Raw genomic sequence first — 26,203 nt, 5'->3', positions numbered from 1 at the left:
CATATTGATTTTATTTTTACTTTAATAGATGTGATTTCCCCACGCTCTTGTCTGACTCAATGTGATTTACATGTGCATAAATTAGTATCTTTATACGGTCAATCAGCAAATTAAAGCATCATCATTAAAGAAGTATATACAAATTTCATAAATTATCATACCAATAGCATCAGTAAGACACACAATGCTCTGAAAAGACCCCCTAGTCTTTGCAACACACTCTGAAATATTCCCATTTCATCAGCGCCTGCAGCCCACCCAGCGTGTTGCACTAGTCAGGTAAGGAGCTTTGAATCATCCTAAGATATACAGCTGTCTTGAGGCTCCCTATGTGGACAGTGCTACCTGCTCAGTAAATTGTTGAAACAAATTTTCTAATAAAATGGCAGATGAGCAGAAGCCCTTAATCTGCCGGACTTTCCTTGTATTGTTTATTTTTTTATGATTAGGTGCATTCTTCCATGCGGGTTCAGTCATCCCTGCCATGGAGATTATCACTAAGCTGTCAGTTTCCGTAAGTTGGTGGGAGGGGTGTCGTGGGATGCCACGGGGAGGAGACACATGAAATGTTGACTCGGACACCTCCTCCATATGCTTCTGTGTACCTACTTAAACAAATTTTTTTTTTTTTTGTGCCCAGATTGGTACCAAGCGATATTTAAACAGTTTGATGAATCGTTACGGATAAGTTAAGAAGAAATCGGCAAACTTACTATTTGTCCAGAGATACTGAAAGTGGTAGGGAAAACCCTAGGCCACAGAGGGACCCACGTGGAAGTGTTAAGCTCTTGATACGGAGGTGACATCCGATGAGACTCCTATCAGAGAGGGCCTTAAACCAGTGATTCCGAGGTACCCCTAACCAGTCGGGATATTCCCAATGAATATGCACGCGATCGATTTGCATACACTGGGTTTCTAATGTATGCAAATTAGTCTCCTGCATATTCATTGTGACAATGCTGGAAACCTGCCTGGGTAGGAGAGGGTTAGGAAGCACTGCCTGCAAACAGCAGAGATGTACTACTTGGAATTGGGGCTCATCTGGGTGAGATTAAAAGAGATGTTTCAGATTTGATAATAGATTTACAAAAAAATCAGCACGAGTGCATGGATATGGAAAAGCACAATTTGGCACTAAGAACATACTGATGTGGCAAAAAAAAATATAAAAACAGCTCTGGGTCAGCTGCTAGGTTTGAAATCCTGATCTCCACCACATAACGTGAGTAACTGGAGTCCCAGAAGGCACGGAAAATGAAAACTTAAAAAAAAGGTGGTAAACTGGATACTGGAAGAGGTCGCGTGTGTAAAGGACCCCATCCCTTGGGAGGCAGAGCGAGGCGAGGCATGCCAGACACCCGGGCCCTTAATCTGCAAATGACCAGAGACCTCGTCCGAGTCTCGGGGTTCTGAGATTGGCCGAATAAATGATGTGGGATTGGTTAACTGGGAGATGCCAGGAGGCTTCTCAGGTATTGTAGTGGGAAGGCTAGGAAGAGTTTCACTGTATTGGCTGTGCTTTCTACATTGGTGGTGGGAGTTTTTTTTTTATTTCCTTTGTCCTGCTGACAGTGTGGGAAGGGCACGGGTAGGTAATTTTAAATTAAATTTTGCATATTTATATTCTGCCTTTCTAACGCGATGGTTAAGGTGGATTAAAGCATTTAAGGAAGGAGTGTGTTGCATATGGATGGGTGAAGCTTGAATATGAAGGAGCGGGGGGGAGAGAGTCTCTGCCTGGATATACAAGAGTTTGTCCAGCAATCTGAAACGGGATCAAGATGCTCGGGTCAGACTTTATTTTAATGCAATAGAATAAATGAGTGTACAGAAATCTAAAATAATATCCTGGAATGGGATTGTTTGTCCCAGGAAAAGATCTAAAGTATTACCATATTTGAACTCTTGTCAGCCCAGAGTTTAACATGGGCTGGAGAGCTGAGCATCTTCTCTTCCTTCCCTCCCTACCGGAAACTGATCTCTTCTTAACTAATAATCTCCATCCAGCATAGGTGTCGGAACGGGGCGGGCTGCAGGGGTCATGACCCTGTCCAACTTTGGGTAGGGCACAGGCAGTAGATTTTGGGAGCAGAAAACTCTCCCCTCCAGCCTGTATGGCCCAATAAGGAACAGATTTACTTGCCAATCCTCCACACTGCCTTTGACCCAGTGGGTCTGTCCAGCACCAGTACCTTTAGCCAAACAAATGTTGCTTCTGCAACCAGCATCGGTAGGGTGTGTCTTCTGTCCTTTCTGGGGCTGTGTGAGTCAGACGTCAGCTGTCCGAGCCGCAGAATGCTCTGTAGGACACCAGCGCCACAGGGATCAAACGGCAGACGTCTGAACTGGCTGCCACAGGAGGGACAGGAAAGGTTGGCACTGGCTCCGGGAGTGGCACCGGCCCTGGGGAGAAAGTGAGTCCGGAAGGATAGAGGCACCGGGTCAAAAGGGGGGAGAGATCAGCAGGAGCAGTAAACAAGTTTGGAGTTCCCTGGGAAGGGTGGGCAGGAGAGGGAAAGGACTCGGAGATTGCTAGGAGGAAGGGGAAGAGCAGAGAAAAAAAAACAGGATGGGGATTTGGCAGAGGGAGAACAGAGGCAAAACAGGATGGGGATCTGGTGGGGGGGGGGGGAAGTAGAGGATAAATAGGATGGGGGGATTGATGGGACTCTGGGATTAGGGGTAGAGCAGAGAAGAAATGGGGATTTGGGGGAGACCAGAGTATCATAGTGGGGGTAGGAAGGCAGAGCAGATGTAGAGTGACTGGGCAGTGAGATGGGGGGCAGTGGTAACTTTGCAGTTGTCTGTATAGGAGCAAGGGGGTGAGATAGAGAAGGGGGAGAAGAGTCGAGAAAGTGGTATGAATGACCGATGGACGGGGGAGAGGGTAACAGGCAGTGGAAAGGATGGGGGTCTTGTGGAAGGGCGAGAGAAATCAAAAGGCTGGGTCTGTGAGGGAAGGGGGCTGAGAAGGTGGGGAAGGAAGGGTAATAAGCTAGGAAGGGGGTAAAAGACAGAAGAAAGGAGGGAGGGAGGAAAGGGCATGAAGAGCAAGGGAGGAACTAGGGCCGGTGGGGCTGATCCGCAGGAGGGGGGAGAGGTGGGTTGGTGTTCAGCTGCCTGTTCTGGGAGGTAAATAGCTGCCAGCCTTTGCCATGTTGTCTCTAGTTTTTTTTCTCATTCTCTGCCCTTGTCTCTCTTTTTTTTTTTTTTTTTTTGTTTTGTTTTCTGTCTCTCTCCGGTGTCCTTACTCCTTTTCCTTTCTGTTTCAGTTCTGTCTTCCTTCTTTGTCAATAGATAATTTGAATACTTTCTCTTCCTTCTGCTATCCTCTTCTGCTTTCTCCTCCATTTTTCCCCTTCTTTTTCCCACATTATCTTCTTGGCTTCCCCTCCCCACCCCAAGCTGAAGAGCCCTAGGCCTGCGTAGCCTCTCATCGTAGGAGAGCCCTTCCACCCCTTTTATCGGTTTTGCCGCCCTCCTCTGGTTCTGCTGCGTCTCTCTCGAGATGGATGGTGACCAGAACTGCACCCGATACAGACTCGATACAGAGGCAGTGTGATCTTTTCCATTTTATTCTCCCTTCCTTTTCAGATCATTTCTGTTTGCTTTTGTGGACCTCCGCCACACTCTGAGGTGCAGATTTCAGTGTCTTGCCTACACAGGAACTCCAAGGTCCTTTCTCCTTTCTCCTTGCAGTACAGAAGCCGGCGTTATATATCTGCAGTTGGGATTGTTTTCCCCTGCTTGTATAATTTTTGTACTTTTCCTCATTGAATTTCATCTGCCTTTCGGAGGTGCAGTCTCCTTGTCTCTCACAGTCGGCGCTGTTTTAACAACTTCGAATAGTTCCGTGTCGTCTGAAAATTAGATTGCCTGCCTGCCTGCCTCCTTCCCTTTTCCGGATCATTTGTGAATCTGTTAAGCAGCACAGGTCCCAGTGGTGCTTCCCTAATGAGCTTTCTCCATTTGGAAAACTGTCATCCTAAACCTGTTTCTAAGGGGTGCCAAGCACGCTGCATTAGGACTGTAACACAATACCAGAAGGACTGCCACTCATCTCCCTTCCAGAGCCATGAAAATTTGATGAAATTGGAAAACGATTCCTTTCTTTGCCAATATAGTAACCTAAGTCTGGACAAGTTTCTCTTATGCCTCATGGCACTAGACAATTAAGTAACAGATGACCTCTTTGGCAGTGAATGGCATTTGTTGTGACCATCATCCGAGTAGTATGAAACACACTATTTTTCTGCTGGGTAACTAACTTGGAGAAGAGACGACTGAGACTGGACGTGATTGAGATGTATGCAAACATGAGTGGGGTGGAACAGGTAAATAGGGATCAGCTATTTACCCTTTGAAACAATATTATTTATTTAGATTTACATTCCACTTTCTGCAGCGCTTCAAAGTGGATTACATTCAGGTACTGTAGGGATTTCCCTATCCCCAGAGGGCTTACAATCTAAGTTTTGTACCTGAGGCAATGGAGGGTAAAGTGGTACTAGGTCTATGGAACTAGCAACTGGCAGATTTAAAATGAATCATAGGAAATATTTTTCACTCTGCGCACAATCAAACTATGGAATCTGATGTCAGACGATGCGGTCAAGGCAACTAGCAAAGTGAGCTTCATAACCAGTCGCTAGCCAGGTCGACTTTGGAAAGCCAGGGCTTATCCCTGGGAGTGAGATACAAGAAATAGATCAACTATTTTATATCTAATGGGTACTTGCGACCTGGTCTGGCCACTGTCAGGCACAGAATGCTGGACTTGATGGACCTTGGGCCGGACCCAGCATGGCGCTTCTTATGTTCTAATTTTCTAGATTTTGATGTTCAGAGTTTTGAAAAAAATGCTCTTATGTGCTCGAGAGATGGTGCCCAGACCGCAGGAGGCAGCAGATGTACCTTTGGCCCCTGAACAGGGTTCTGAGGCAGGAGGAGATGGTGGAGGCATCTTTTGCCCTAATGAGGCCTTCTTATGGGCCCATATAAATTAAAAGCCTTATTGGAGTGGTCCCGGCCAGTAGGACTAAAGCACTGCAGCACTTCCTGGGATTTGCAAATTACTATAGGCAATTTATCCATGATTACTCCTCCTTAGCAGCCCCACTCATAGGGCTCCAAAAACGGCTCTGGCACCAAGAATTGGACCATGGATGCTATCCAAGCAATTGAGTGTACCCTTGATCCATTCCTACGACATCCAGATCCATCCAAGCTATTCATCCTGAAGATAGATGCTTGAGATCTCTTTAATGCTTGGGTACTTGCCAGGTTCTTGTGACTTGGATTGGCCACTGTTGGAGATGGGATGCTGGGCTTGATGGACCCTTGGCCTGACCCAGCATGGCATATTCTTATGTTCTTACCTTCTGGGTAGGTGCTGTCCTACAGCATAACCATAACGGTTCACTCACGACCTGTTCCTACTTTTCAAATGAATTCTCTCCAGCAGAGAAGAATGATGCCATTGGAGATTGTGAGCTACTAGCAGTCGAGCTAGTAGCTCACAATCTGGAGACAAGCACCCAGTAACAATCTATATGGATCTCGAGAACCTAAAGCATCTAGTGCAAGCCCTCGGCAAGCTCCACTAGTAGTTTATTAATTGATATGACTTTGAGTTGCAGTACTGTCCTGCAGAGAAGACCTGCTGAGTTGATACTCTCTCGTGTTCCTTTGATGCTGAGGATTTCTCTAGAATCCCCACGGCATACCATCGACCCTGCAAAGGCTGCAGTTGCTGCTGCATTTATTTATTTATTTAGACATTTTATATACCGTTGTTCCATATCAAGATCACAGCGTTTACAAAACAACATTCATAATTTTAGAACAGAATTAGCACATATAGAGTAAAATGCCCCGATACAAATTATTCTGCTAGGCAATACATATAACAGCTAATCCATCTTGTAAGTCATGTTTCATTGCATCTGTCCTACTTGCTTCCACTCCAAAGAGCTCTCATTATTCTTAGTATTAAAATTACCTCGCTCTCTTCTCACAATTTATTTCTAATGTTTCAAATTAAACCCTCATCCTTCTTGATACAGTTGTTCTCTTACACTCTTGTTGATTTTAAGTAAGATTATATGCATTTTTAAACAGCCATGTTTTTAGCTCGCATTTAAATCTTTCTGTCTGGTATCGGACGTAACATCTCGGGTAGTGAATTCCAAAGCTTTGGACCCGCTATAGAAAACACACGGTCTCTTACCTGGGGCAGGTGTACACTCTGTATTGTTGAAACAACCAGAAGTCCTCTATTTTGGGGTCTTAGTGCTCGCTGAGGTGCGTGTAGTTGTAATTTCACACTTATTAGACCAGAATGAATTATTTTGAATATTAGCATTAATAATTTTGTAATATATTTGAGATTGTACTGGTAGCCAGTGCAGTGAAATCAGAGTGGGTGTAATGTGATCAGATTTCTTCGCTCCTAATAAGAGTCTAGCTGAGGCATTTTGTAATAATGGTAGGGATTTTAAGATATAAGAACATGCCATACTGGGTCAGACCCAAGGGTCCATCAAGCACAGCATCCTGTCTCCAACAGTGGCCAATCCAGGCCATAAGAACCTGGCAAGTTCCCAAAAACTAAGTCTATTCCATGCTACTGATGCAATTAATAGCAGTGGCTATTCCCTAACTAAACTTGATTAATAGCCATTAATGGACTTCTCCTCCAAGAACTTATCCAAACCTTTTTTGAACCCAGCTACACTAACTGCACTAACCACATCCTCTGGCAACAAATTCCAGAGCTTAATTGTGCATTGAGTGAAAAAGAATTTTCTCCGATTAGTCTTAAATGTGCTACTTATTAACTTCATGGAATGTCTGCTAGTTTTTATATTATTTGAAAGAATAAATAACCGATTCACATCTACTCGTTCTAGACCTCTCATGATTTTAAACACCTCTATCATATTTCCCCTCAGCTGTCTCTTCTCCAAGCTGAACAGTCCCAACCTCTTTAGTCTTTCCTCACAGGGGAGCTGTTCCATGTGAATTGTCCTAGCTCTGCTCTGCACCTGTTCTGATGTTAAATGCTGTTTTATTGTAGTTATAATGATTTCTGGCTTTCTGCAAAGAGGATTCATGAAACAATACATTACTTTTTGTTTTATTACATGATTGGATCTGATTGTTTGTTTTCTTTGCTTTTTACATGATATACTTGTGCATTTATAAACTGCAATAAATATAAAATTAATTAATACAGATTAATAAGGAATTTCTAATGCTGGTAAGTGCTGGAAATAGACATGCGGGAAGACCCAGTAACAGAGTTACAGTGATCTAGGTTTGAGAAAATAAGCTTACAGTCATGTACGAAAATCCTTGAAAGTTAATAAAGGCTTCAGCTGTTAATAAAGGTTAGAGTCCTGCTATCACTCCTTGTGACCTTGGGCAAGTCACTTTACCCTCCATTGCCTCAGGTACAAACTTAGGGGTGGATTTATCAAAATGCGGTAAGTACCGCATGCGATAGCAAAAGGGGCGTGTTTTATGCTAATATAGCATTTATCGCAATTTGCACTAATTACCTGTGCGAAGAGCTTTCAGATTCTGCAATAAGTGCCAAACCTGTTGTATTTCTTTCATTCAACCACCAGGGGACCATTGTTAATGGGCCTAGACACGAGAGAGAGAGCGAGCACACCTAGCCATAATGTCTCCTCCCTATATAGGTATTTGTATCCCTATGGGAGGCCCACCTAGTAACTCGAGGTGGGGTTTAGGTACGAGTGTGTGTATTTATTTATTTATTTATTTATTTAAAGGCTTTTATATACCGATGTTCATGTACTGGTACATATCACGTCGGTTTACATAGAACCAAAGTTGGAAATTACATCGAACAAGAGGTTATAAATAACAGGGCAAATAACAGGGCTAACTTGTAAGAGATTATAGAAAAGGTGAGAACGATTTAAAATTAATGTAGGGGGTTAGGGGCCACTTTGACATTCTACGTGACACCTACAAACAGAACAGTGGTCTCTTGTGAAGATTTGCTGGCCTTTGGAGTGAGGAAACTCACTCCAAGATGAGATTTGGGCAATGTTCTCTCAACCTAGCTTGATGTTACCCAGGTAGAGAGTCCCTCAAGCTAGGTTGAGAGAACATTGCCCAAATCTCATCTTGGAGTAAGTTTCCTCACTCCGAAGGCCAGCAAACCTTCACAAGAGACCACTGTTCTGTTCGTAGGTGTCACGTAGAATGTCAAAGTGGCCCCTAACCCCCTCTACACTCTTACCTAAACCCCACCTCGAGTTACTAGGTGGGCCTACCATAGGGATACAAATACCTACCTATGGGCCATGACATTATGGCCAGTCAGTCAGTCTCTCTCTCTCTCTCTCTCTCTCTCTCTCTCTCTCTCTCTCTCTCTCTCTCTCTCTCTCTCTCTCTCCCTCCCCCCCCTCCCCCGGACCCATCAATTCATACGATATGGTGCAATCGCATGCATTAACGGGGCTTTTCGCATGCGATAAGCCCTTAATGCATGCGAAAACGCCTTATCACATTTTGATAAATGACCCCCTTAGATTGTAAGCCCTCTGGGGATTGGGAAATACCTCCAGTACCTGAATGTAATCCACTTCGAAGTGCTGGAAAAAAGTGGGAAAAGCAGAATAGAAATCAAATAAATAAATATAATCAGCTTGGCATAACCTATATTGACTAATTTATAGATGTGCTTTTTTTATAGTAAGATTTTCGTCTAACTGGATCCCTAAATCATGTACTTGATTTGAGCGGGTATTAGGAAAAGTCCTCAAGTCCAAAACCAGTGGTTTGACCATAGACGAATTTCTCCTTAGCCAAATTTATTTGTCTCATTGGGATCAATGTTAGTTTAAGTTGACAGGACTTGCTGAATAGCTTTCATATAGTCTGATAGTGTCAACATTGTATGATCAAATTATTTGGAAAGTGGAATATAAAACTGTATGTCATCAGCATAAAGAAGAATTGAAATCCCTAGACCTGCCAGTAATTTATACAGGGGAAGCATATACGGTGATAAGGATGAATCTTGAGGGATTCTTGTATCTATAAGGAAAGTTTCAGATATGTGATTGCCCAGTTTAACTTGAAACAACCTATTAGCTAGGAAGGAAGAGAGAACCATCTGAGTACACTTCCATCAATCCCAATGTTCATCAACTGATGATATAACAGGATGTGATCCACAGTATCAAAGGCTGTTTTTAAATCGATTAGCACAAGAAAATAAGATTCACCAGAATCAAATCCCTGTAAAACATCACCCATTAAAGAGAGGAGTAGAATCTCAGTTGAATGTTTCCTAAATCCAAATTGGGAAGACCGTGGCGGTGGTTCCCAGGCACCTACGACAGAAGATTCTTCAGTGGGCCTTGAATCCCGCTTGGTGGGGCACCCAGCGGACAGAGGGAATCTTGTAATTTAGTCATTTGACACTACTGGTAGTCTCAGATGAAGACAGTCATGAAGCATTACGTAGATCCTTGGCCCACATGTACCATGAATAAGATTGTACGCATGACTTGGGGTGTGGGTTTACAATTGCTGCCAGCCCTCAAGGAACCTAGATCTTATTTAGCCACTGACTTCATCACTAACGTTCCCCTCTCTGGCGGCAACACCATCACATGGGTGGTAGTGGATAGATTTTCTAAGATGGCTCATTTCATGCCCCATCCAGGTCTCCTATCATTGCCTGAACTGGCTAAGCTCTTTGTCCAATACATCTTCTGTCTGCACGGGCTCCCTCTTCACGTTCTCTCAGACCAGGGGATTCAGTTCACAGCCCGCTACTGGAAAAAGGCTTGTAGAGGAAGTTTAGAATTACATTGGATTTCACCTCCGCTTACCACCCCAAGAGCAATGGACAAACTGAGCAGATAAATCAGTCTAAAGACCTTTGTACGAGCCTACGCAAACCAACAGCAGCATAACTGGGCTTCCCTCCTCCAATGGGCCGAATTCTCACATAATAACCAAGTGAACAGTTCACTGGGTCCAACACTCTTGTACATCCTGTTTGGACACCATCCCCGTACACCCAGACTTGTTCCAGTCTCTGATTCTTGCCCAGCAGCTAACCTGATGCAACAGGAACTCCAGGAACTGTGGTGTAAGATGAGCAAGTGGCAGATTGTTTAAAAAAACCCCAAAACAAAACACACCAACAAGAAACACTGCCCCATGCCTCAACTTCACCCAGGAAGCTTCGTTTGGCTCAGCATTAAAAATCTACGATTGAAGATGCCATCCATGAAGTTCGTTCATGATTCATGGGTCCATTCCCCATTGAGCAACAACGGCACATGTGACTTACAAGCTCAAACTACTGGCATCTTTACAAATTCATGATGTTTTCCATGTCTCGCTGTTGAAACCTGCCATTCTCTCTTAGCTGGGCAGACCACCCCTCCAGACCACCGAAGTTGTTACAAAGGAAGACACTCAATTCGAGGCCAAGAGAGTCTAGATTCCCAAAGAGTCCAAAATGAGCTGCAGTATCTTTCATATCCTGGAAGAACTATGGACCAGAAGAGAGCTTCTTGGGAGCCGGCCTCCAAACTGCAAGTCCCCAACTCATATATGAATTCCACAGGAGATTCCCTGGGAAACCCAAGCCCAGAAGATGGGGGAGGGGGCTTCGGAGGGGGTTACTGTTAGGAACCAGACACTGATGAGAGTGACCCAGGACACCGTTGACACGCTCCCTCAGCTGGGACTCCACCATCTCCTCAGCGCTGTCAGGCATGGCCCCACATACCACCATGCTACTCCTGTCCTGGAACCTCCTTAGGCACATATGCATATGCGCACATTGGGCCGGATTTTAAAAGGGTTATGCGCGTAACCCTTTAAAAAAAAAACAAACCCCTGCGCGCGCCAAGCCTATTTTGCATAGGCTCGGCAGTGCACACAAGCCCCGGGACACGCGTATGTCCCGAGGCTTTCCTGAGGGGGGGGGGGGGGCGTGTCGGGTGTGTCTCGATCCGCGCGTCATCCGGGGGCAGCACCGCGGGCGTGGTTTCAGCCCGGGGCGTTCCGGGGGTGTGGCCGCGGCCTCCAGACCAGCCCCCGGACCGGACCATGGAGCGCGGCAGCCAGCCCAGCGCGCACAAAGTTACGCCTGCCTCGAGCAGGCGTAACTTTGTCAACAAAGGTAGGGGGGAGTCTAGATAGGGCTGGGGGTGGGTTAGGTAGAGGAAGGGAGGGGAAGGTGGGAGGAGGCCGAAGGAAAGTTCCCTCCGAGCAGCGCGCGCAGGGCTCGGCGCGTGCAAGTTGCACAAATGTGCACCCCCTTGTGCGCGCTGACCCCGGATTTTTGTTCGCGAACAAAAGTACGTGCGCGCGCTGTTTTTTAAAATCTGCCCCACTATGTGGGCCCCGTGGTGGGAAATGCTAAGCAGTGCCCTCCAACGACATTAGGCTGACTGGCCTATTTAAGGAAGGACCTTGCAGCATTAGTTCGCCTCAGCATTGGGTCTCCTGCCTTGCAGTGTGTGTTGCCTAGCGTTCCTGACTCCTGTGTTCTGTTTCTAGTTCTTCTTTGCCTTTTCTTGTCTAGTGTCTTCGTCTATCCTTGGTCCAACTCTCTGGATCTTGACCTCTTGCTTCAACCTGACCATGATTGCCTGCCACCTTGACCTGACCACTCTTGCTAGCTTCCTGCCCCGACCTTGGCCTGTTGCTTACTCCGTTTGTCTGCTGCCTGCCCAGATCTTGGTGTGCTTTTGGACTTTAGTTTTCTTCACTGCCTTAGGGACCTGCTTAGAGCCTGCCGGCCGCCAGAACCCAAGGGTTCAACCTGCGGGAGAGGTGGCTGGTAAAGGTCAAGCTCAAGACTGTCCCACTACAAGGCACGTTCGCTAGCTGCTGGTGTAGGCCTCGTGGGTTCGCCCTCGAGGCTATGTCAACTATGCCGCAGCACAAAGGGCTCACATACCTGCTACCCTTCACAACCCCAAGTCCATTTTAATGATTGGGATGACTTATTAACCCATCGTAAGTTCGGCTTCTAGGACTGCTTGGAAATATTTGACAGAATTTGCAAATGTGAATGGACCCTGAGCCGAGCTAAAGTTTATTCACACCTGTTCTGATTTCCTTGGTAACATTCATATTAGCAGTAGACACTTAGGAGGAATGGACAACAGTGGACAAACGTGCTGCCTTCTGGACTTTTGACTAATGTTTGTGGAGTAACTTGGGAAATTCTACGTTCCAGGTATTTATCATACAATGGATTTCACCTCAGCTCTGTCAGACAGTATATGCCCAGCAAACAAGTATGAAGATTTGGTGAAGCTGTGATGCCAGCAAGATCATATCCCCTAAATGGGGATATCTGCTTGGACAAGCAACCTGGAGAATTTCAACAAACACTCCTAGGTATCCAGATTATGGAGCACCTTGTTCACCCTCTGGGCAAAATATAGTGGGTGAAAATTATTATTATTATTTTTTTTTTTTACAAGCACAGACCTGGCAGAAAGACTTAACTTTTGTGAATACCATCTGGAAAAACATGGCAGACATTCCTTGGGAAAGGCAAGCACATCCCAGAAGAGTCCAGTTCTCTTAAACTTTTGGATTTAATGGGCATCTCACATTGGCTTCTTATTTTCCAAAGAGGTCCAGGGGAAGTACTGTCACTGTCTACCATGCACCATCGGCTGTGGTCATTGGGTGGGGAGCACAGGAAACTAGATATAATCTAATATCAGAAAATCCTGAGAGAGAATTACAAGCAATCTAGGTTAATATATTATAGCACTGATAGCAGTCCTGACTTACCGATGCTGAGACAGACTCCTGTTCAAAACTAACTACGCTCTATTCTTTTTTTTTTTTTAATTCAAAATGAAAAGTAATTGTAAGGGCTCAAATCCAGATTTTAATAAACATTTACAAGGGCAACAGATAAAACAATTGGCACCATGCGAAAGTGCTACTTGATGCATTGTTAGGAATTTTCTTAAACCCCTGTTATTTAACAAAGATCTGGGGAAAACAAATCCAAATTTTGTACCCTAGAAACAAGCCTTGACAATTTGCAATAGAGGGATAGGATAGTATCTCAATCTTGAACAAACACGAAAGCCCCAAGAAGGGTTGTGCTGTTCCCCCTCCGGCAAGTCAAACTGGCACGAAACTGCTTACCTGCCTCATGGCCCTCACCTTGCTTTTCATCCCATTTTCAAGACGGCAGGTAATAGAAATTGGGAGGTTGGGGAGTGGGGACGTGAGCTTTGCGTGGACCTTTAGGATTTCAATAGAGATTTTGTAAACTTATTCCAGAGGAGCAGTTGCTGCCAAGTTCAAATGTTGTAGCTTTCCAGATTCTCAAGTTTGTGATGTACTTCACGCTTATCTTGTACTAGTCTTGCTTGAGCTGCAGACATTTGCTGAACGTACTGTACTGGCTTTTTAACCTTCCCAGCTTGGCTTAACAAAGAAACTTCCTGAGATTGCATTAAAGTATCAGAGGACAGTTTTAGCAGTGGAGAAGATAGCTAATTGTAGAGTATCTAATGTTACAATAGGAGGCATAACCAAAAAAAGATCTGAAAGTCAAGTTAAGACTTCACAGTGGTATCCAAATCCTGCCTCGGAAGCAGGTTTATACAGTTGTCCTCTTGGCACGGACACCACAGCTCCTCCCGCACTTTCTTCTAACCCAAGTGCCCCAGGTCTGCTAGGTCCCACTGGTCACCACTGCCTGCCACTGGCGGTGGGTCCCTCATCCAGCATAGCCGCCTCCGCATTCCAGTAAGTCAACGGCAAAACACGCTGCCCACAGCAATCCTCGCAGTCCAAAACGGGGAGAATGGTGAGAATGTCGGGGCTGACCGATGTCTCACTGTCCAGCTGGACAGCCTCTCTCTGGCAGTGGACCTCTCCAACACTGGGCCAGCTCCACAAATCACGGAGCTTCCATTGAAGTCTGATGAGGTACTGAGGGTTCTGAGAGAAAATCCCTCATCTTGATGTTATGCTTTCCCATGGTAATCGGGGAAAATAGAAAAAAAATATATATTCAGCTGCTATACTGGATCTGGTCCACTGTACCAATGTTTACAGAGTCAGTGACTGGTTGTGTGCTTCTGAAATTCTGTAATCAAGTCATATTATGGTTTGTTTGGTTATTAAAAGGTACCTTATTAATCTGAAAAAAATTTTTTTACAGTTGTAATGTAAATGCAAATTAACCTAGCTATTTCATCAAAAGTACACATACACATCAGAGCATCATTTATCTGGAATGGTCAAGATAATGGACTTTTATGGATATTATGATTTTTTTTTCTGATGAAACAATTTTGGATGATAGAAGTTTGTCCAAATAAATCAAATGAAGCTAACCAATAATCAGATCAAAGACGTTTCCCCAGATAATGCATCAGGGCCCACATTTTCTCTGGATAATGACTTTCCGGTCAACAGATCTTGAGAATAAATGGTGCTGTCTGAATATTCCCTGTGGACATCCTGAAAGCCAAGCCTGATTGAGGCCCTTGAAGCCTAGAGTTGAAACCCCCCTGATCTAGGTTTCTGCATAAACTGCATGTGTGCTGGCTTGTGATGGATGATTGTAACAAAAATGAACTCTTGTTTTATACAATCTCGAGCTGTCTAGTATTTACTGCACATGAAGATGAGATCTTTTGTGGTTTCTTAACTTTGTGAAAGAACGTGTTTGGTATCCCTTGTAAATCACACGCTGGCTCGGTGTTGGAAACTTTATTTTTGTTTAGTTTCACGGAGCCTGGGGATAGTTTAGAATACGATGCATTTTGACCGGTTTCAAAAATGCAGTGGCATAAAAAATCCCGCATCGTTGCAGGCTGTCAAGAACAAGGTGCGGCTGGCGAGGCTTGGCGTAGAGTAATTTGCTTTTCAGACGTTAGTTCCTAGGCAGGCCCAGCCAGCAGAGAAAACCCAAGTGTACAGGATGGACCCTGTTAGCCAACCTTCTTCCATTTGTGTCGGAGCCGATGTCCCATGTATCGTTGCAGAATCCAAGAGCAGTGAGCCAAACCATCAACGGTGCTCACCGGTGTTAGTGAGAATCTGAAGAACGTGCTGAATTGTCCTGTGTAAAGATGACCAAACCTTTCCTTTTTCTCATGTCCAACCTCTGTTTTGTCTTTCTTTACCCCCCCTCAGGGCACCAATGCCTCTGCTCTAGAGAAAGAGATTGGTCCCGAGCAGTTTCCTGTCAATGAGCACTACTTTGGCTTGGTCAACGTAAGTACTTCTCGTCTTCTCGTTTATTGCTCCCCCGCTGCTTGGTCCCCCTTCTGTTCTTGCTTTATTTTTTAAAGTCTGCTTCCAGTTCCTTTAGCCTGGGGCTTGGTGAATCTGCTGTTGAACCTGCTAAACACTAGGCCACTGGCACCAGAACATGTTACTTTGGTTGTGCAATAACCGGGCGAGTGTGTCTGCGTTCTGCATGGGAAGGGAGATCCTGGAACAGGCCCCTAGACGTTTGCTGCTTAGATATAACACTAAATACTGACTGAAGGACAGAGGAGCAGCGGGCTTCCCTGGCTGGGGTGGCAAATTTTAAACAGACCTACTTTTGGGAGCCAGAGCAACACCCACACCAGGAAGCACAAAGTAAAATTGAGTTTTTAATTTTAATTTTTCTTTTTTTTTTTTAAGTCTAAAGTAACTAAGAAAATAGTAGGTGGTCCCTGGGGCCTGAGAAAGTGAGAAATTATGTATATAGTGAACTCTGCAATGCCTTTCATTAGAGTGCCTTGAGAAAGCAGGTTTTACTAATACTTCCGTCCAGTTTGCTTGTGGTGAGGGAGGACAGCAAGACTCTGTATCTCACAGATATCTTGCGTACACGAGGCCATTACAAGAGCAATCTCGCAGGTCGTCCTTTTACGTGAAGTCTGCAAAGAGAAGCAAGAGCGAGCAAGGCAGACAGAAGGCAGCAAGCAAATTCCCTCTCAGAACGATGAGCCGGTCTCGCCGGTTTTGTTGGTGTGTCGTTAAGACGTTCTGAACATGCAGCAGTTTGCCTCTTCTGATCTTCCAGCAGAAGGGTGACGTCTTCTTATGGTAATAAGAGAGTTTAACATGTTTCAGGCGCCATTTTGACTGATGATTTTATCAGGTCACTCCTAATACCGTCTCCTCCTTCAGCATTTTCATGATATCCGAGCTCTCCTACAATCCTCCGAGTGCCCGAAGTGGTCTCCTTGGTGCACCTGTAAATATGGGACCTGATAGTCTACTATTGCTAGAATTCATCTCCCGCCTTCCCTTACAAAATGCACTTATCTGGCATTTTTGTTCTGCTTTTGAGTTACCTGCTGAGGGTTATAGATCATGCGGGCTACACATTTGTTTAAAAGAAATAATTTGTCCTAGACTATGAATCTTTAAGCACTGTTTATTGCATTGGTGCTGAGCTCCAGGAGCCATATAGGTCCTACAGAAAAGTGGATTATTTGCTGGACCAACAGAAGAATGTATTTCTTTATTCATTCTTATATTCCAGAAGCAAAGTTCAGAATGGACTACAACATAATGTAACAACATAAAATACAACAGCAGTTCACGGGATGAAAGACAGAATTAGCTGATGTTTGGGTCTGATAATCCACCTCATTAGTAAAAAGCCTTCTTAAAAACCCAATGTTTTGACTTTCTTTCTAAACATTTTAAACTCCTTTTCCCCACACAATTCAGCTGGAAGCTTGTTGCACACATTGGGATCTGCTCGTGCACGTTACTTGTAATTTACGGTCTCGTAGAGGTGGTAGAATTAATAAATGAGCACGGCTGATGACTGGACCAGCGGTTCCCAACCTTTTTTGCTTTGTGGCACACCTGGCACAAGGTTCACTTCGTTGTGGCACACCACCCACCTCCTCCTCATCACTCTGTCTCTTCTTCCCTCTCAACCCATCCTACTGGCAACATCCTCATCATCCCCTTTCCCTCAACCCCCAGCATCATAATCGCCCCTCCTCCCTCGCATCATCCGTTTCCTCTCCCCCTACCCGCTGGCATCGTCATCACCTTTTCTCTCCCCTCTCCCCTCTCCCCCCAGTACCAGCATCATAATCTTCCCTCTCCCACCGTCTCTTCCTACCCCCAGTCATCATCACCTTCCCTCTCCCCTCTCATCATAATCTTCCATCTCCCACCATCTCTTCCCCCCCATTTATCATCACCTTCCCTCTCCCCTCTCCCCTCAGTACCAGCATCATAATCTTCCATCACCCACCATCTCTTCCTGCCCCCAGTCATCATCACCTTCCCTCTCCCCTCTCATCATAATCTTCCACCATCTCTTCCCCCCCCCATTCATCATCACCTTCCCTCTCCCCTCAGTACCAGCATCATAATCTTCCATCACCCACCATCTCTTCCCACCCCCAGTCATCATCACCTTCCGTCTCCCTTCTCATCATAATCTTACATCTCCCACCATCTCTTCCCCCCCCAGTCATCATCACCTTCCCTCTCCCCTCTCATCATAATCTTCCATCTCCCACCATCTCTTCCCACCCCCAGTCATCATCACCTTCCCTCTCCCCTCTCATCATAATCTTCCATCTCCCACCATCTCTTCCCACCCCCAGTCATCATCACCTTCCCTCTCCCCTCTCATCATAATCTTCCATCTCCCACTATCTCTTCCCGCCGCAGTCATCATCACCTTCCTTCTGCTTCTATCCCCAGCCCCCATCGTTGTCACCCTTCATCTGTTCTCCTTGCCCCCCCCCCCCCCCCCGAGCATTATCATCACCTTCTCTTTCCCTGTACCCCTCTCCCCCACTCCCTGGCATCATCACCTTCCCACTCCAACCACCTTTTCCTCCCCCCTTACATCATCGTCATTACTTCTCCTCTCCACCTCCTCACTCCTGTTAACATCATCATTGCCACTACCTTCCCTTTCTACCCATCTCTCTCCCCCTCCGTCTCTTTTCTTTGCCCTAGCATCATCACCTTCCCTCTGCCTCCTTCCCTGGCATCTTCACTTTCTTTTCCCTCTCCCTCCATCCCCCATGCCAATTACCTTCTCTTCCCTTCCACCCCCTGGCATCACCTGCCCCCTCTCTCCTCTCCACCATCATAATCATCATCATAATCTTCTATCTCCCTCCCTCCCTTGCTGTCATCACCTCCTTTTCCCTTTCCCTTCACCCTGTAGCTTCACCTCCTCTTAACCTCATTCCCTTGCATCATTGCCACCACTTTCTCTTCCCATCCTACTCTCTTTCCCATCCCCTTGAAGCATTAACACCTTCCCTTCACTTTCCCCCACACCCAGTGGCATAGGCAGCTTCCCTTCCTTTTCCTCACCCCCAATCCTTGTACAGAAGAAGTCTGTGGGCAAACTAACCGAGTGCTGCTGCTTCCTCCTTTCCAGCTTCCCTCTGCAATCTTAACTGCACGGAGCCAGCAGGTTTCATGAGACTACGAGACTCCATGTAGTTTCTGTTGCAGAGGGGAAGCAGGACTCTCCTACGCCCCCTGCTGGCGGGAGGACATCCTATAGGCCAGGAAGGAAACAGGAAATGAGACTGCAGCTGTGGCACATCTGCACTCCAGCCAGGGCACACCCTTTTGGGAAATGCTGGACTAGGCTCGTATATTTTCAGTTTGACATAAAGTACATGGATTATCTGCATCCAAAGATGACGTATGTGAGTTTTTCAGACCACCTGGGTCTCATCTGAAGGGTCTTGGTTACTAATGAGTCCTCCTCTTCCAGAAAAAAGCCTTTATCTTTTAAACTGCAGTAATGCTATCTCAATTTTCCTATTAGTTCCACCACCAAACCTGATAACTGCACCACAAAATACACATTACGGAGCAAGGAAGCCCTGTTCGCCATTGCCTGCATACACTCAAGGCTTAGTTAACTTGGTTGATTTCAGGAGGTAGCGCGATCCATATTCAGTCACTGTTCGGATTGCAAAGTTAGCTAGATAAGTTTATCCGGCTAACTTTGGGGCCGATGCAATAATGTTCGCGGAAAGAGGGCGCTGATTTTTCAGCACCCGCATTCTTAACGCACGAATGGCACCCACAAGGGGGGGGCGCCATGCAATATGTAAATTAGGGGGTCGCGCTAGGAAGGAGGCGCTAGGGTCGCTTGCACAACCTTAGCACCTCCTTGCTAACGCGACCCGCTGCGGCTGCCGGTTATGAAGACCCAACGCCGTTAAACTCGGCCTCGGTTTTCATAACCACCTGTCTGCCAGTAATGAAAATGGCCGGGTTTATCGGCGGCCATTTTCATTACTGGCAGACGGCCGATTATGAAAACCGACGCAGAGTTTACCAGCGTCGGTCTTCATAACTCGGCGGTCTCCTGAGTTATTTATTTTTTGTTTTTTTACTTTAAAAAAAGAAGTACAGAAAAGCAGTTTTTCTGCTTTTCTGTTCTTCTTTTCAATGCGCTCAGCTATTAATGACTGCTCCAGGCAGGCGTTAATATCTGAGCGATAAATGTGCATCTGAGACGCACATTTATCTTTTTGCATTCGGAGTGAATGAGTAATAGGGTCATTCACATGCATTTGCCTGTGATGAGCGCTATCTCATTCACTCCGCGTCGGACGCGCGTTACATAGGTGCTAATCCCCCTATTGCATTAGAGGGTGGATTAGTGCCTATTTATCCCGCGTCCGACTGCGGGTTATAGAGTGCGCTCGGCCCCTTTGGAAGTATATTCAATAGTGCAGCTGGCTATCTTCAGCTCAGCTCCTCCCAGCTATGCCCTTGGGACACCCCTAACTTATTAAAAGGCTGGAATTTAGCCGGATACATTTGCAAATCTTCATTTAGACAGATAGCGTCTGAGGTATCGGGCTAAATGCTTTTGAATATGCACCCACATATTCTTCCGAGTAGCTAGCAAAGCAACAGTTCATCATCCTTCCTCCATACAGTGAAGAGTTTGGGAGGGAGGAACAGGAATGTGAACAGCCATTGCTAGATTTTTGAGGTTTGTGTTGCTAATGAACAAAATGCAAAGTGTGTTTCTTACTGTGATATAAATAACGGTGATGAGCATTTTTTTTCACTGACCTCGTTCCCCATCCCTCTCTGCCCTCGCATGCAGGCTTGCCTACAGCCGCTGGTCGGACAGGAACGTTTAAAGGTCCCAGTGGCTATTTCAATGTTTTCCTTCTGCTCTTTGGGGTTTTTCTTTTTCTTTTTTTAAAGCAGCAGGAAAGGGCATTAACGGTTATGCAAAGGTTAAGTGAAGCTTTTATTTTTGGACATGGAAGGATTCCAGCATCCAGATTTAAAAGGATTCTCAAGTCTGTGAAAGCCAAAAGGATTTGCAAAACCCAACTTTAAAGAGAGGAGGAGTTCTTAGGAGCGCAAGTTACTTCTCAGCCTGTCAATTTAATTCAAACTAAACGTTATCAATCACCGTTCCGATACTTTGTTCCAATGTACAGCATAATTAAAAGCACAAATAACTGGAGGTGCACAGGTACTGTTGGGGAAACCTTGGCAGGTTTCTTTGGAATTAAATACAAAGCGTCCCGACTGCTCCAGCTGAGGCAGTTTTGCAGGTAAGGCTGCGCTCAGGTGATGCAGCACCTGAGACCGACAAAATTCCCACAAAAGCAGGCAGTGCAGTGTCTGTGTCTGAATGCTGCATCCTCTTCCAATACCTAACGGGCCTTGGGGAGGATGGAAGAGAGTCAGAGAGCAGGAAGGGGGGGAGGTAAAACACAATAAGCAAAAGCAGGCTCTTGCCAGAGTAGCACTGGTGCTAGTTCCTCTGCCGATGGCTCTGTGCACGTTTGGCACAGTTTCCGGCTCTTTAATGACAACACGATTAGGCAGTATTCTTGCTGGTCCTTTTAAAAGGTGTGAAACCAAGAACAGTGGTGCAGTGAAGGAAAAAAAGACAAGCAGGAAACATTAGCAATTACATTTATGTAAATATTTTTAAGTTAATATAATACTAATGATTAAAAAAAAAATCCGAGGGGAACATTTTTAAAACTTCTTAATGCATAAAGCATCAAAATCCATACTAAATCCACAGCTCCAGATTTTAGAATGATTTTGATCCTTTTATGTATTAAGCTTTTTAAATATGTCCCCTCTTTTTCTATTTTATTATTATTTTTATTATAATGTTAGGGGCTAAGCCCCCTGCTCCCTTCACTCACCACCCCTGCCGATGGGCCCTCCACCCTAGATTCCAGGCTCCTTCCCCGGTGGAAGATGCAAGCTGGGCAGGGTAAGTGATTGCAATGAAAGGAAGGGCGGGGAGCGAGCCAGAGAATTCTCCACCCCGCCCCCTTCCCCTCTTCCCTTGACCGCGTGTGCATGGATGTTAAGGGAACCCCCAAAAACAGAAAGTGATAATTGCATGGCAGTGTCAGAAAGCGAGTGTTATGCCTCCATCAGCAGGATGTGAACGTCTTGTTTGATTGGAGAAGAGCGAGTGGTGGTCCCGCTTCACAAGAGTGGAAACAGAGAAGAGGCTGGTAACTACAGACCGAATAGCCTGACTGGTGGTGGGAAAAGTAATGGAGTCACTGTTGAAAGAGAGAATAGTGAACTATCTACAGTTGGGAGAATTGCTGAACCAGAGGCAGCATGGGTTCACCAGGGGAAGATCCTATCAGACAAATCTGATTGACTTTTTTGACTGGGTAACCAAGGAATTGGATCAAGGAAGAGCACTCGATGTCATCTACTTGGATTTCAGCAAAGCTTTTGATACGGTCCCGCACAAGAGACTGAATAAAATGAGAAGCTTAGGAGTGAGTGCCGAGGTGGTGGCCTGGATTGCAAACTGGTTGATGGACAGAAGACAATGTGTGATGGTAAATGGATCTCTCTCTGAAGAGAGAGCAGTTTTAAGCGGTGTGCCGCAAGGATCTGTGTTGGGACCAGTCCTGTTCAATTTATATTGTTCATTGTTTGTTTTAATTGGATTCTCTTTCATATTGTTAGTTATATGTATCAAAATCGTTGTATGTATCAAGTTGTTATTCTGTAAACCGGAGTGAAGGCATGTTTTGCTATACTTCGGTATAAAAAAGACTTTAAATAAATAAATAAATATCTTTGTGAGTGACATTGCGGACAGGATAGAAGGTAAGGTTTGTCTTTTTGCGGCTGACACTAAGATCTGCAACAGAGTGGACACACCAGAAGGAGTGGAGAGAATGAGACGGGATTTAAGGAAGCTGGAAGAGTGGTCGAAGATATGGCAGCTGAGATTCAATGCCAAGAAGTGCAGAGTCATGCATATGGGGAGTGGAAATCCAAATGAACTGTATTCGATGGGGGAGAGAGGCTGATGTGCACGGAGCAGGAGAGAGACCTTCGGGTGATAGTGTCTAATGATCTGAAGTCGGCAAAACAATGTGATAAGGCGATAGCTAAAGCCAAAAGAATTCTGGGCTGCATAGAGGAATATAGAGTAAGAAAAGGGAAGTGATTATCCCCTTGTACAGGTCCTTGGTGAGGCCTCACCTGGAGGACTGTGTTCAGTTCTGGAGACTGTATTTCCAAAGAGACAGAGACAAGATGGAGGTGATCCCAGAGAAGGGCGACCAAAAAGGTGGAGGGTCTTCATCGATTGACTTATGAGGAGAGCTTGAAGAATCTAAATATGTACACCCTGGAGTAAAGGAGGAGCAGAGGTGATATGATACAGATTTTCAGATACTTGAAAGGTTTTAATGATCCAAAGACAACGACAAACCTTTTCCGTCTGAAAAATATCAACAGAACCAGGGGTCACGATTTGAAGCTCCAGGGAGGAAGACTCAGAACCAATGTCAGGAAGTATTTCTTCACGGAGAGGGTGGTGGATGCCTGGAATGCCCTTCCGGAGGAAGTGGTGAAGACCAGAACTGTGAAGGACTTCAAAGGGGCGTGGGATAAACACTGTGGATCCATAAAGTCTAGAGGACATGAATGAAGAGTGGGTGGCTCGCGGGAATGGCGGTTACTACCTGGAGATAATACCCTTATTCAATAAACATACACACAATTAATGCGACTCGAACATTGCTCTAAGCTTCAACGGCAAGAGGAAATGTGGAAAAAAGGATTTGCATTCACAATAAAGCGGGGAGTAGCTTGCTTGTTACAGTGGTTACTACCCCAAACCAAATAAGCCCGATACTTCACTTCAGTGCATATCCAGCAAAGCTCTCTGCTTCAACGGCAGGGGAGAAAGACTGATACTTCACGCATATCCAGCATAGCTCTCTGCTTCAACGGCAGGGGAGAAAGACTGATACTTCACGCATATCCAGCATAGCTCTCTGCTTCAACAGCAGGAGGGAATGAAGAAAAGTGGATCTATATACAGACAACAACCAACAAGGACTGAATTACATAGTCTGGGTAAACAAATAAGCATGTAGCTTGCTTATTGCGGCGGTTACTACTCCTAACTAATTAAGCTAGATATTTCACTTAGATGCAGTTCCAACACTGCTCTCTACATTTAATGGTGGGGGTGGAAGAGAAATAGAACCAAAAGGTTACTAAGGGCCAAGAGTAACAGATAAGTATGAGAGAAAAAAGTGTGAAGCTTGCTGGGCAGACTGGATGGGCCGTTTGGTCGTCTTCTGCCGTCATTTCTATGTTTCTTTGTTTCTTGTCTCTTTTTTGGGCGAGGAGGAATGGGGGTAGGTGTGTGTGTCTGTGTGTGTGGGGGCAGTGTCAGAAAGCGAGTGTTATGCCTCCATCAGCTGGATGTGTACATTATGGGTGTCTTGTCTCTCTTGGGGGAGGAGGAATGGGGTGTCTGTGTGTGGGGAGTGTTCAGGGGGAAGGATGTAGGTCAGAAGGTTTGCAGAGGGTGTGTGAAGGTGGGGAGGGGTATATGGTAATGGGTTGGGTTCACATATGCGGTTGTGTAGGTGGTGTTGGATTGATGTGGGGTGCGAGTAGTGTGTGGGCACGTTTCCCCCCTTGCACTCTCCACATTCTCCCCCTCTTCCTCTCCTCCCCACCTGTCTGGGAATGGCGTGTCTGTGTTGTGGTTGTAACTGGTGGATGTGTAAGTGGTATCGGGAGGTGAGTGGAGAGTGTGTGTTGGAGGGAGAGATCCTAACCCCCCATTTTCCACCCGCCCTTCCCCTCCTCCCCTCTGTGAGTGTGTGTGGGTGCCTGTGCACTTGCTTCCTCTCCCCCAGTTCACTCCCGACTTCACTCCAGCTGTGCGTGTGTGTGGGAAGGTGAGAGTGTGTGTGTGTGTTGTGGAAAGGTGAGAGTGTGTGTGTGTGTGTTGGTGGATGAACCCATTCCTCCTTGCAGTCTCCGGTCTCCCCCTCCCTCCTGTATGTATGGTGAGGTGGAGAGGATGTGTGAGTGTGAATGTCTGGGAGTGAGTGAAATCCATGGGGGTCTGCACACTTTGCCCCTGTCCTCCTGGCCATGCAGGGGTGGATTGTGTGTGTGTTGGGGAATAACTGAAGGTGTGTGTGCTTGTCCCTCCTCCATCCCTCCCCCTCCTTTCCTCCTCCTTCCTTCATCTCTTCATCTCTCCCTCCTCCATCCCTCCCCTCCTCTCTCCCTCCTCCTCCTCCCTCCCTCTGCTCTGGGTGAGATCGCTGGTTTAATTTTGTTCGGTTGTGTTGGGTTTGCCCGTTTTGTTTTCTGATCCTTTTAGAAGGTGTCACAGCCCCTCCTGCTCCACTTGAACTTTGACTTTCTGTGTTATGTGGTTACCCGGGCTCAGAGTAGTCCTTGCATCGCCTCTGTGCCTGTTCGGTGCTATGGCCTCGCCCGGAGCTGTAGGCGGGGGCAGCGGTGGTGCGGGTGGCGGTGTCCTGGGCTCCAGCAAAGCAGGAGCAGAAGGGGCTGGTGGAAGTTCCCGGGGACCCCCACCAGCTGCAGAAAGACCACGTTGGGAGGGGGACAAGGAGGGGCGGGAACAGCAGGTGGATAAGGGTAGGGGAGGAAGGCCCAGAATAGGTGGAGGAGGAGGAGTGAGAGAATAAAGACGAGGAAGGTGCTGGGCAGGGTAGAAATGATGGGGAAGAGTGGGGAGGGGGGTGGGGGAGGAAGGCCCAGAATAGGTGGAGGAGGAGGAGTGAGAGAATAAAGTCTAGCGTGGAGAGCAGCCCACAATTCATCATGCAATCTTTCAGCGTTTACCTCCTGTCATCGTGGTCCCCCTTGGCACAAAGCAGAATGCCAGAAGTTATAGAATATGTTATTGCTGTTTGATTGCACGAGCATTCGCGTTTAACTGCCCCGTCTCTTGTCTTTTTCTCTCCCACCAGTTCGGCAACACCTGCTACTGCAACTCCGTTCTTCAGGCGCTTTATTTTTGTCGTCCGTTTCGGGAGAAAGTTCTGGCATACAAGGTCCAGCCCCGGAAGAAGGAAAGCCTCTTGACGTGCCTGTCCGACCTCTTCAACAGCATCGCCACGCAGAAGAAGAAAGTGGGAGTCATCCCGCCCAAGAAGTTCATTTCTCGCCTGAGGAAGGAGAACGGTAAGGCTGCACCTGGCCAGAGGACCCAGGGTCCCTTCTGATCGTGGCAGTCTGCCATCACCTCCCCCGGGACTCTGAGCCAGTGTGCCTAGGATAATAACTGCCATGCTGGCTAGTACTCAGATTGTCAGGTCTTACTTAAATAGCTTTATTTGTAGGTTTTCATTTCATTTCACATTGATATCTATCTATTTTTTATTTTTATTTAAAGTAAACAGCATTTCTCTGCATTAGGTATGTTTCATAGCCCTTTTTGGAGCGCTCTTGTGTAGAGCTATCCCAGATTTCAACAAACGTGTCTGGTAAATTGAATGTCTGGCATGACATGATGTGTGCAGGGCTTGGCAATAAATTACATTAAAGTGCATTAGGCAGAAGTCACCGGGACCGCGGGGATTCTTCCAGTGATTTACTATCTCGCGCAGCAGGAGCCTCGGCGTGAAGACAGCTGGACTCTCTTTTGCAGCTAGTGTGTATGTATGAGTGGAGGATAGAGGGAGCCAGGAACCAGCTCCAGAAGGAGTTCAGAACGTCCTGGAGATAGGAAGACAGGGTGTCAGCCGGCGTGAGCTCACCACAGGGCATTCCTCAGCTCGCTGCCTCAGATGGAACGCCAAGGTGTCGGATCAGAAATCCCTCTCATGTGGCTTTGTGGATGTTTAGCCTCAAAGTTGAGGGAAAACTCTGCTGGGAAATACTT

At 46.1% G+C, this 26,203-nt stretch overlaps 1 protein-coding gene across 2 annotated transcripts in view; it reads left to right on the top strand.

Moving 5' to 3' along the window:
• Positions 1 to 26,203, top strand: part of LOC115094534 (ubiquitin carboxyl-terminal hydrolase 12-like) — an 86,700-nt gene that overhangs the window by 15,087 nt on the left and 45,410 nt on the right. The window contains exons 2-3 of one of the 2 annotated variants that reach the window (XM_029607684.1): positions 15,196 to 15,276; positions 25,290 to 25,503. In XM_029607684.1, coding sequence (XP_029463544.1) covers positions 15,196 to 15,276; positions 25,290 to 25,503 — 295 coding nt within the window. The remainder of the gene's footprint in view (positions 1 to 15,195; positions 15,277 to 25,289; positions 25,504 to 26,203) is intronic. The other variant, XM_029607685.1, reaches the window with a different exon arrangement.

The sequence above is a fragment of the Rhinatrema bivittatum genome, chromosome 6 (genome assembly GCF_901001135.1).
Source record: "Rhinatrema bivittatum chromosome 6, aRhiBiv1.1, whole genome shotgun sequence".
In the NCBI taxonomy this organism is placed as follows: Eukaryota; Metazoa; Chordata; class Amphibia; order Gymnophiona; family Rhinatrematidae; genus Rhinatrema; species Rhinatrema bivittatum.
Note: the sequence above shows the minus strand (reverse complement) of the source record. Positions and strands in the feature narration are given on the sequence as shown.